General features: G+C 44.1%; 1 protein-coding gene across 8 annotated transcripts in view; it reads left to right on the top strand.

The window, feature by feature from the left end:
• Window positions 1–9,002, top strand: part of ANAPC1 (anaphase promoting complex subunit 1) — a 108,576-nt gene extending 99,574 nt beyond the window's left edge. For all 8 annotated transcript variants that reach the window (XM_086328316.1, XM_086328313.1, XM_086328311.1 and 5 more), the window contains 2 exons: window positions 3,199–3,333; window positions 8,628–9,002. In XM_086328316.1, the coding sequence (XP_086184442.1) occupies window positions 3,199–3,333; window positions 8,628–8,743 (251 nt within the window). In that variant the 3' untranslated portion in view covers window positions 8,744–9,002. The remainder of the gene's footprint in view (window positions 1–3,198; window positions 3,334–8,627) is intronic.
• Window positions 9,003–12,440: the final 3,438 nt, after the last annotated feature.

Raw genomic sequence — 12,440 nt, 5'->3', positions numbered from 1 at the left:
TGAAGTGAAGTTGCTCAGTTGTGTCCGACTCTATGTGACCCCATTGACTGTAGCCCACCAGGCTCCTCTGTCCAGGGGATTTTCCAGGCAAGAATACTGGAGTGGGCTGCCATTTCCTTCTCCAGGAGATTTTCCTGACCCAGGGACTGAACTCAGGTCTCGAACCCAGGTCTCCTGCATTGTAGGCAGATGCTTTACTGTCTGAGCCACCAGGGAAACTTTGAGCTTTGAAACCTTTACCCATGTTTAAAATTGGCTGTCCTATGATTATTGAGTTGTAGGAGTTTTTATATATTCTGGCTGAAAGTTCTTTGTCAAATATGTTTTGCAGTTATGTTCTCCTACTTTATGCCTGGCCTATTTTTTCCAGAGTGTTTTTTGATAAACAGAAGTTTTAAGTTTTGATGAAGTCAAATTTATCAGTTTGTTTTAGGGTTATTATTTTCTGGGTGTTAAGAAATCTTTCCTACTCTAGGTCATGAAGTTTTTTTTTTTTTTAAGTTTAATATTAAAAGCTCTATAGTTTGATTTTTTGTATTTAGATCTATGATTTGTCTCAAACTGATTTTTTTTTACATGGGGTGAGATAGGATTGGTCCTTTTTTTTTTTAACTTTAAATATGGATATCTAGTTGTTTCAGGACCATTTGTGCAAATGACTTTTTTCCTCATTGAATTGCTTTGGGGCCTTTGTTGAAAATCAGTAGACTGTGTAAGTGTGAGTCTGTTTCTGGACTCAGTTCTGTACCATTGATCTGTTTGTCTTTTTACCAGACACCCTCTGAATTACTGTAGGTTTAGAGTAAATTTTGAAATTTTGTAGTGTAAATCTTCCTGCTAAAGCAGTATCAAGAAGGAAATTCATAGCCCTAAATGCTTACATTGAGAAAGTCTCAAATCACTAATCTGAGTTCTTACTTCAAGAAATTAGAAAAAGAAAGGCAAAATCAACCCAAAGCAAGCATTTAAGAGCAGGAATCAATGAAATTGAAAACAGAAAAACAGTAGAGAAAATCAGCGAAACAGAAAGTCCTGGACAGGGAGCTGAGTGGCTGTGTTCCCTCTTGCCTCTGCCGAGAAGCTGCCAAAGCAGGGCCTCTCTTGCTCCCTTTATCAGGCCTCGTGCTGCCGCCCGGGTGTCCCACCTCCCACCAGACGGACATCCTCCTGTTAGGTCCAGTGGGCTTCTGGTAGTGTTCCTGGCACTCCATCTCCTTCTTAAGGAAAGTGATCTTTCTTGACTTTTGTGACAGCTTGCTTTCCCACTTACCAATTGTTAAAAGACAAACAGAAAACCTCTGACCATTCTTTCTGTTTTGTCCCTGTTTCACGGTCTGTCCTTCCTTGCCTTTCTGGAGTCACTGTTGCCCCCTCCTCCCTCTGCTTCTCTTCTTTTCTGTGGTAGCCAATCCATTACCTTAGCCTTTCATTCCTAACTCCTAAACATCTCGTAAATCTGTCCACATTTTGCCACTTCTGTCTTATAACAGTGATGTGTTCTTGCCTGGACAAAGATGGTTGAAGCCTCCTGCACGTCTTCCTGCTTTTTACTCTCATCTCCCTCTCGCCGTCTCTAGTCAGCTGACAGTGGTCTTCTGAAGAGTAAATGGATCTAACTCTCCTGCTTAAAATCTTGCAAAGGCTGCTGATTCAGTTGTGAAAAAAATCTTTACCATTTGCCACCAGGCCCTGTATGACCAGCAAGGCCTCTGTCTCTCTCCACAGCCTCTTTTTTGTACCACCCGCTCCTCATAAACTCTACTCAGGCCCCCTGGTCCCTTCCACTTCCCCGAAAGCACAGAGCTCTTTCTCACCACAGGACTGGTGAAGGAGCTGCTTCCCATCCCAAGAACCTTTTCCTCTCATTCTCTGCCTCCCCAACTCATGCTCATTCTCACAGCCTCCATGTAAATATGCCCCTTCCTCCCAGGCCTCTGTGACCACACTGCCTCAGGCACCTTTCCTGCCATTTTCACTCCTCTCTTTCTCTCTCTCAACTTTTTTCTCTGTATCAGAATTTTTTTATCTTCAAGAAGCAGCAGGCCTGACTCAGCTTGGCTCAAAAAGTGTTGTTTAGTCACTGAGTCGTGTCCAACTCTTTGCGACCCTATGGACTGTAGCTCACCATGGGATTTCTCAGGCAAAAATACTAGACTGGGTTGCCATTTCCTTCTCCAGGGGATCTTCCTGACCCAGAGATTGAACCCATGTTTCCTGCATTGGCAGGCGGATTCTTTACCGCTGAGCCACCAGAGGAGCCCGGCTCAAACAGTAGGACACATACAAACTTAACGTAATTGGAAGTCGACAGTGACTGTAGGCTGAAGGGACGTCTTACTGCAGTGGCTCCAGCTCCGTCTCTCTGAGGTTCCATCGGTTATGCTCTGTGCCATGACTTTATCCTCAGAGTACTTTTTCCTGATGGCAGAACAGTAACAGTTCTTTGCCACAAGCTGCGCGTTTCCGTAAGAATGAAGAAATTTGTTTCCTGCAAGCCTCTAGCAGACGTATTGTCAGGCATCTCCTTGTGTCTCTGAACTGAAACTCATGTACGTTCCTTGATCGTTTCTGAGGGCAGAGTGTGTCACTCGCCCTGAATGTCTGTCTGCCTGTCCCTGAACCAGTCAGTGTGTTGGGGAGTGGCACTGCCTGGATATCCCCAGACCCGTGGTTCTCACAGCGTGGGTTCTGGAACAGCAGCAGCAGGATCGCTTGGGAGCTTGCTGGAAATACAGTTTCCCTGGCCCCATCCAGGAAATTGTTGGGGTCCACTCATCTGTGTTTTAATCAGTCCTCCGGGTGATTCTGATGTTTGTTAAAGTTTGAGAACCTCTGACCAAGATGAATCAGGATCCAGTCCCCTCACGTATGAGCAAGGAGGGAAAGGTGGCAGAGTGGGTATCCGGGAAGATGACCGTGGTGACCACTGCATCTCGATGGCACTCATCCTGATTTGTAATTAGCATCTGTTTGATGTTAGGTCTATACTATCTCTGTCCCCTACAACACGCTAAACTCTGCAGTGATGGGCACTCTGGCTGGTTTACCGCAGTAATGTTAATGCCCAGCATAGGAACTGTCTGATATATGGTAGGTGCTCAGTGAGCTCTTGATGAGAAAATAATAATAAGAATTCGTTCCTTGTGCCTCTCCGTGGTGTAATCAGTTGGCTCTGTTCCATGTGTGTCTCCCTCACAGCTGGAGGTGACAGGTGTGTGCACGCCTACCTCAGCGGGCAGCCCTGCGAGGAGTCGCAGCTGAGCATGCTGGCCTGCTTCCTGGTCTACCACTCCGTGCCGGCCCCGCAGCACCTGCCGTCCATAGGCCTGGAAGGTAACTGCCTCTGGGCCCTCTCTTCACGCCTGTGTTGCCCACTGATGGGTTTAGCTTCTTGGTAGGAGGAACTTCTACTGCGTTATTTTCTCTAGTTAGATTTTTGGCTTCATTCATGTTTGGAGGTTATTGTTGACATTTTTTTCTCAGAAAACAAAACCAAAAGACTCTAATAAAACTACCTGAGCTTTCCATATACATAAACCTTTATTTCCATTCAGAAGAGGACAGATTCTTTACAGGGCCCCAAATACCAGTATATACTAATAAGCTAACATTCATATTGTTCTTCTCTGTTAATTGACTTTTACTAGTTATTTTTCTTTATTTTCTGGGTTTTCAGTTTATATTTTTAAAAAACACATAATATTAATTTCTAATATTATAAAACTTTGAAATGATAGCAGTCTAATTTTGTATGTATTTGAATATTTCCATAACAGAGTTTGAAGTTTTAGCATCTGACTGTATTTTTCAGACTGTAGAATCAGATACAAAATCTGTCCATTTAATCATTTAAAGTGTAATGACATTATTGATACCTGTCTGTCTTGAAAACCTCAGAAAAAAATGCACTGTTTAGAGACCTCTAGTTGTGGCCACAATGGAATTGCTTGTATTAGACAGACTCTCCCACACACAAAAAAGCTAATATAAAAGTGGACATCTTCATAAAGCTTAAAGGCATTGGTGGCAACCCTACTAGCTGGACTTGACTGAGGAAAAAGAATTCCTGAGAGAAGGGAAGCATTTGAGAAGCTCCGTATTTACTCTGGCATTCTCCCAAAGGCACTTAGCAGACTCGTTAGAAGAAGTGGAGAGGCAGAAAAAGCAGATTCGTTAGAAGAAGTGGAGACGCAGAAAAAGCAGATTCGTTAGAAGAAGTGGAGACGCAGAAAAAGCAGATTCGTTAGAAGAAGTGGAGACGCAGAAAAAACAGATTCGTTAGAAGAAGTGGAGACGCAGAAAAAGCAGATTCGTTAGAAGAAGTGGAGACACAGAAAAAGCAGCAGTGCTGCTGGGCAGAGGAGCCGGAGGTTGGATTAATCACTGCCCAGGCCTGGGGCTTACAGAGCAGAATCCCAGATGGAGGAAACCATAGGAGTTCAAAACGCAAAACCTGGGTGCTCTCTTCCCTTGAGACGTTCATCAAACCTTAGCCTGCACGCACACAGGGTAAAACTTCAGGAAATCTAGCGAAACCAGGACACTAAAATACAAGCGGCGATTTCAGCAGCACTGCAGTGCCGAGGAAACAGAGGGCAGTGCTCGCAGCCCGCCACGGTGGAGGCTTTGGTAAGCCTCCCAGACAGACCAGCCCTAAGACCAGTCTAGGACAGAGCTGATAGAAGAAAAATTAACCTTTATAGGAGGAAGAAAATACCTCTTGAACTTCTGTAATTTTTAATTCACAGTATCAGTGCTGAATCAAAATGAAAAGACATAAGGGGAAAAGGGGTAATATAGAAACAGGCTTGAATGTGATCCACATATTGGAATTATCAGACTTAGATTACTTCAGTGTCTGGAGTTACTATGACTAATATTTCCAAGAAAATAGAGGAAAAGATGAAGAATTTCACCAGAAATTTGGAATCTGTAAGAAAGAGTTAAAGGAAATTCTACAACTGAAAAAGATAACTAAGAATTCAGTATGTAGAGAATTGCCTGGCAGTCCAGTGGTTGCCCATAGCCCAGGTTCAGTATCTGGTAGAGGAACAGACTCCAAAAGCCATTCCAGCAGGGTGAAAAAAAAGAATTTGTTATGTAGGTTAGTTAGCATATTAGACATAGCAGATAAATGAACTGGAGGACAGGTGTGTAGAAAGTAAACAGTTCGAAGCACAGAGAGAAAAATGAGTATCAAATTCAGAAAAGAGAGGAAGAGACATTTGAAGTACAGTGAAGTCAGACATGCATGTATCCCACAATGAGGAGAGAGAAAAAGAGAAGCAACATTTGAAGAGACAGAGGCTAAGAATTTTGAAAAATGGATGATGGACCCCTATGCAAGATAAATGCAAGGAAAACCACACCTAGTTGCATAATAGTCTCTACTAAACAGAGAAAAAAAATTTTTAAGCATAGACTTCCTTTTTCATCCAGGATGGAGTAACAGAGATCTGATTTACTATACCACCTGAAACAAAAAAACAAAAAGGCAGAAAATCCTGGACACTGCATATGAATCAATGGCTTTTGTATCAGGTAGTGAAGAAGAGTGACCCCTAAGAGATGAGAAACAATGAGATTAGCTCTGTGATTGCCCCAGCTAATCGCCTTGACTGTTTCCAGACTGGGGCGGGGGCGGGGAGACAAGGAGAGGGAACCCAGGAAGAACCTGGAGGACTCCGACAGCTGAGAATGCAGGGAGCCAAAGGAGCTAGAGTTTACATGATGGAGTGCCGGAGAGGAAAGAGCAGCAGACAGAGAATGCCAGACACCTGCAGAGGGTCCCCCTCCAATATTAGGAGCGTCTTTATTGCTCAGCACACGCATGTGAAGAAATTTCCCGAGGCTGAGGGAAGAACTGTCCAGATGGATTAGAGGGCACATTCCCAGTTTATGCAGATTCACAAACAGTGGAAACAGTGGCAGATTTTGTTTTCTTGGACTCCAAAAATCACTGCTGATGGTGACTGCAGCCACAAAATTAGAAGATTCTTGCTCCTTGGAAGGAAAGCTATGACAAACCTGGACAGCGTATTAAAAAGCAGAGACATCACTGCTGACAGAGGTGCATATAGGCAAAGCTGTGGTTTTGGAGCAGTCATGTATGGGTGTGAGAGTTGAGTCATAAAGAAGTCTGAGCACCAGAGAATTGATGCTTTTGAATTGTGGTGCTGGAGAAGACTCTTGAGAGTCCCTTGGATAGCACGGAGATCAAGCCAATCAATCCTAAAGGAAATCAACCCTGAATATTCATTGGAAGGACTGATCCTGAAGCTGAAGCTCCAGTACTTTTTACATCTGGATGAAAAGAGCCAACTCACTGGGAAAGATACTGATGCTGGGAAAGATTGAGAGCTGGAGGACAAGGGGCTGACAGAGGGTGAGATGGTTGGATGGCGTCATCGACTCAGTGGACATAAGTTTGAGCAAACTCAGGGAGATGGTGAAGGACAGGGAAACCTGGCCTGCTATAGTCCATGGGGTCTCGGGGAATCAGACATAATTTAGCGACTGAACAACAACAGGAACAGGGCCTGTTCCCACAACTTCACAATTCAAGTGGCCTTACTCAGGAACATCTTGCCTCAATAATGGGAAATATTTAGCCTTAAACTAAACAGAGTTCTAATCCCACCTAAAAAAATATTAAAAGCACAACACAAAAGGATTAAACTGTTTTCAAGTAATGTGACTACATTCAGGAACAAAGTTCAAGAATACAGAAATATGAAAATATCCAGCACCCCGCATTGATGTCTGGCATACAGAGGAACAGGAAAACAACTTATAATGAAAGAGGTGAGAAATCAGTGGATGTTAGTTAGCAGACAAGGACATTAAAACAGGTATTATAACTTTGTTCCATACTTCAAAACATTAAGAGATATAGAAGATACAAAAAGAATCTAATTGAACTTTTAGAGATGAAAACTATACTTCTGAGGAGCAAAATACACTGAATTGGATTGATAGCAGATTAGACATTGCAGAATAAAATAATTGTGAGTTTGAAGACACAGCATTAGAAACTATGCAAAATGAAGTGCAAAAAGAAAAAAATTGTAAAAAAGGGTACAGAGCATTAAAAATGGAGGAAGAAATTCTGGTACTTCAAATATCCAGTTTACAAGAGATTGAAGTCCCTGAAGAGAAAAATGGGGGAGAGGGACAGAAAAACATACTTGATGAAATAACAGCTGGAAAGTTTCCAAGTTTGGTGAAAACTGTTTCAAGTCCAACGAATCCAAAGTCTGAGAAACATAAAGTTATGCTAAGGTATATAATAAATTGTCCCCCCAAAATCTTAAAAGCAGCCAGAGGAAAAGAGCATGTTACAGAGAAACAGAAATAAGAGTGCATATTTTTCATAGGAAGCATGGCCAGTGATAAGTTAATGGAGTAACATCTGTAAAGAACTCAAAGGAAAAACACTATGCCCAGCAAAAATATCTTAAAAAAAAAGAAAGACCACAGAAGCTGAAAGAAATCATAACCAGCAGACCCACACTACTGGAAATGTCATAGTAAGTCCTTTAGACAGAAGGAAAATAATACCAGATGGAAATATGGATCTACACAAAGGAATGAAGAGCAGAAAATGGTCACTACATGAGTATATACATAAGGTTTGTTTCTTTCAAACTACTTTTTAGAAGACAACTGACTCATAAAAATGATAACAATGTACTACTGGTGTTTGTAAATTCTGAAAAGTGACGTGTATAATCGTAGCACAAAGACTGGGTGGGAAGAAATGGAAGTATAGCCGTAAGGCTCTCACTACCTGTGAATAGGTGTAATCTCACTTGAAGGTAATCCGTGGTAAAGATAATACTATAAATCGAAAAGCAAACACTAAAAATAAGAAAACAGAGTTAGAGCTAGTAAGCAACAGAGGAGGTATAATGGAGTCATAAAAAGTACTCAGTCCAAAAGAGGGAAAGGAGAGCAGAGAACAGGCAGAGCAAATAGGAAACAGATACTAGGAGAAATGTTTAAACCTAACCAGAGTGATGGTCACATTAAGTCTGAATGGTCCATAGTGTATCAGAACATTGGAGGTGTTTTCATAGCTCTTATGCATTTGTTCCCTGTCTTTGGTTTTAACGAGCTCTTAGGAAATCTGTTGATGTTTATTTGCTAAGTCATATCTGACTCTTTGTGACCCTTGGACTGTAGCCCACCAGTCTCCTCTGTCCATGGGGATTTCCAAGCAAGAATACTGAAACAGGTTGCCATTTCCTTCTCCAGGGGATCTTCCTAATCCAGGGATTGAACCTGTATCTCCTGCATTGGCATGTGGATTCCTTACATCTGAGCCACCAAGGAGGCACTGGGTGTATTTATTTATTATATTTAAATAATATGTGTATGTAGATAGTATTGTTTCACATATAGTTATGTCAGTTTCAGAAGTACAGAATGGAATAAATTAAAGTTTTTTATCAAATCATCTCCTAGAGTGTATGAGGGAAATCCGTAAGGTAAGTAGTGTCTTTTAACAGTTGTTTTCAAAGAGAAGAATACCAACTTTAGAAGTGATTGTGTGTCTGAAGCTTCCTTGAAAGAGGCTGACTTTGTTGAGTGACGTGTGACCCTTCCCTTCCATTCCATTTCTTCAGGGAGTACAAGCTTTGCGGAACTCCTCTTCAAATTTAAACAGCTGAAGATGCCAGTGCGGGCCTTGCTGAGATTGGCTCCTCTGCTCCTTGGAAACCCACAGCCAATGGTTATGTGATCATGGCTGGTGGTAAGCCTACCCTGAAGCGTGACTTCTGCACAAAAAATGTGACCAAACGACAAAGCTAAAGAAACCTTTCTAAGTTTTATAATATAGCTGGGGGGAATGAGCTGCACAGACCTCAGTGTATTTTAAAAATCCAAGTGTTTCAAATATCCCAGAGACTCTGTTGCTGTCGGCATTAACGTGATAGGATATATAAAAATTAGTTGAAATTTTACTTTTGTAAATAAAATGTTTTGGTTTGTTTTCAAAACTCTTGATGATTAAGATTTTTCAGAGTAGAGCAGTGGGCACTGGGGTGTATATTAGTTTTTGGAATCTTTCAGCTCTGGTGATTCAGGTGAAGTGGCTTTATGCTCAGGAAGGCAGTTTTTTGCAGGGGGCATTATGGAGATGTGCACTATTTTTTTTTTAATTTATTTTTAATTGGAGGATAATTGCTGTACGACATCCTGTTGGCTTCTACCATACAAGAGTGTGAATCAGCCATAAGCATACATACACCCGCTCCGTCTTGAACCTCCCTCCCCCTCGCTCCATCTCATCCCTCTGAGTTGTCACTGAGCACTGTGTTGCACTCCTGTGTAACTTCCCATTAGCTGTCTGTTTTACATACAGTAATGTATTTGTTTTTTAAAAGGCTCTGTTATATAATTTTACTTTCTGCAGCAACAAAGGGCTTTTATCATTTCCTAAGGTGTCACCACATGCGAAGAGTTGACTCATTGGAAAAGACTCTGATGCTGGGAGGGATTGGGGGCAGGAGGAGAAGGGGACGACAGAGGATGAGATGGCTGGATGGCATCACTGACTCGATGGACGTGAGTCTCAGTGAACTCCGGGAGTTGGTGAGGGACAGGGAGGCCTGGCGTGCTGCGATTCATGGGGTCGCAAAGAGTCGGACACGACTGAGCGACTGAACTGAACTGAACTGAAGGTGTCACCACTGTAAGCTTGCTCATCCTGTGACAGTGCCGTAGTATGAAGGATCATCTTAAGCAGGAAGAGATTTCTACCTTAGTAAAGAACTGCCCAGCACGAATCCTGCTCTAGAGAAAATGCAAAATTCTCACTACAGAGACGTCTTCAGAAATTATATTTTAAAATAAAAGTTCATTTCCACCCAGGATTTAGAGAATGTACACCCACATCAAGTTTCTGGACTAGATGATGAGGAACGGTATTTGTATAAGATGTCTCCAGCTTCAGGTTTCCGGACTAAGAAAAAGAAAGCTTCCTGTTGTCTAGATTCTGAGATGCCCTCTGCCTCCTTAAATGGCCAGTGGGACCTTAAACTAGTCAAAGCTGCCAGGTCTGTCTTATGATTTCATGTTTCCACATCCTGAATTGTGAGATTCTACAGTTAATTTTAAAAGTGAAAATTAAAACAAATAGAAATGTTTCCAATGAGATTTTGACAAAAACCTAAATGGTGTTTGCTCCTTGCATCCCAAAAGTGTGCACAGTGATTCTATTCAGACCTTTACTGTCTTACCCTCACGTGTGAGTCAAGGGCGAAGTGGCTGATTGAGAGGGTGAAATGTGCTTCCTTCACATTTAAAAGTTTTTCTTCTAATTAAAAATAGAAGAAAAAAAGGGTAGATTATGAAAATTTCATTTGAGCCAGGACCTAAAGAAGTCAGTACTGGGCAGCTATTGGTGTCTTCACTCTGAGTTGTTTGTAACTTGTAAGCTTTTCTCTGATTGAAGAATTACTTGAGTTACTTACGAATTGTCATGTAGAAGGAGAACGGTCATTAGAATGTTGTCAACAGAAGCAGTGATCAGGCTTTATCAGGGATTCAGCAGGCTGGAAGGTTGCAGTCTGGAAACAGCGTTGACTTTATATCTCAGGCCTCCTGAGGAGACAGAGGATGTTCTGAACAGTTGACTCCTGAGTAAGCATGCCTGAATCATCGGAGAAGTCAGTGCCAGCTGTTCATGGGCTCTCCGAAAATCTTGAGAGTATAACCACCACCCAGGACATTTTAGCCTCCTCATAGCCGTGGAGGAGGAAGAGTTGAAGAAAAATGCTTTCGGGTCCGAGTGGACCCAGAAGTGGCCTCTGTCACTTCCTGCTACTGTATGTTGGCAGGAAATAAATTCCTCCACCTCATTAAGTGCTCCCTTACAAAGGGGAGGTCCAGACTCTGGTGCGTCTTGGTGGCATCTGTCATAATGTGGTTCCTCACTCCTGCTAGTTCCGTCCGTCCACCTCTTCTGCTTACACAGGTGGAAATGTGTGGCATTGCCTCCATAGATGGATGTAATTAAAGAAACAGTACATTAATACTGTTTCCCTGATGGATGTTGACACCTGTGCTCCTACCTCCAACGCCTTACAAAGCAGTGAAGGCATGAACTTGGGAGCAGCTCTGAGGCATGGTCGCCAGGCCTGAGCAGGGACGCCAGTGGTGGAAGCCTCACAGAGCTTCTGAGTGCTGCCCGGTCTTCCTTGAGTAAGGCCACGCTCTCACCCTTTGCCTGAAGACCAGCCGACTTCACAGCTTGCTGAGAGGGGCATGTCCCAGCTCAGGGGACCTCCTGACATCCTAGAAGAGGCAAGAAGGGGGCGGGACTTGCATCTCTCAGCCTGGTGGTGGTGTGAGGCTGGTGAACCTGCTGGGCAGCCCCTGGGTGTGGGAGCCCAGATGGGGGCTGGAAACGAGAGCCATGGAGCGGAGAAGGAATTGTTAGAGAAAGGGACGTGTCAGGACTCCAAGCGACGCACGTGCCAAACCCATCCTGAGTGGGCCAGCCGGGAGACACCACTGGGGGCTGGGTGAAACTGAAGGCCGTAGGCCAATCTGAGACCAAGCCAGGAAGATTTTGTTACCTCCTTCATAAGGTTTGCGGGCCTCTTCTGGGTTCCCCATCCTCATCCTGACCAAGTTTTGTGGGAGAAGCCTCCCTGTATGATGATCTCTCCAGCTCAGCAGTGGGAGAGGGGACAGAATCTGGTTGCCCTGCGCCTGCTGTGTCTGCAGTTGTGAACCAGCAGTGGAAGGGAGCCGGGGGCAAGGTGGGAAGAGAGCCTCCTAAGAGGCCTCTCCCAGGCTGGGAGGGGGGCGGTGTCAACACTTCCTGCACCATGCAGACACTCGCGCTGGTTCCCACAGCTCCCAGGTGACTGTCCCTTCCTGCTTCCAAGACCAGGCTCCCCCTACTCTGAAATAGGGTGGCTGCTTCTCAGTGCAGTCACGAGCTTCAGAAAAGTGTTCTTTGGTAAAAGCCTCTAAAACCACATCCGTGGCTCTGGCCTGTGGACGAGGAAGACCTGGCTGTTGGCCATCCTCTCGCTTTGCTGCGTCTTCTGTTGGTGTGCAGTGTGGCGCGCATGCAGAGTAGGGGCTGCGAAGAGGGCCGGACCTGGAGGCTCCAGATGAGGGGAGCGCATTGGTCAGGCATCTACACCAGACCCTCCCTTGGGTGGCCCCTGGTCCTGCCTCTTGTTCCGTAGCTGAGACCTGAGGGTCAGGGCAGGAGGTGGCCGGCCCGAGGCCACACGACCCCCAGTCGCTGCCCAGACAAGCCTGGGCACCCAGGCCATGCTGTTCATACAGAGAACTTGGTCCACGACTGCCCGTCTTCCTGGTCCAGTAGACACTCAGGAAGAGGCTGGTGAAGTGTGAGTTAACTCGGCTAGTGCACCAGGCAGAGTTTATGAACACCTTAAAAAGCAGACAGATGA

The sequence above is a fragment of the Bos grunniens genome, chromosome 11 (genome assembly GCF_055505025.1).
Source record: "Bos grunniens cultivar Pamir isolate PY7600 chromosome 11, Bosgru_T2T1.0, whole genome shotgun sequence".
NCBI classification, from domain to species: Eukaryota; Metazoa; Chordata; class Mammalia; order Artiodactyla; family Bovidae; genus Bos; species Bos grunniens.
Note: the sequence above shows the minus strand (reverse complement) of the source record. Positions and strands in the feature narration are given on the sequence as shown.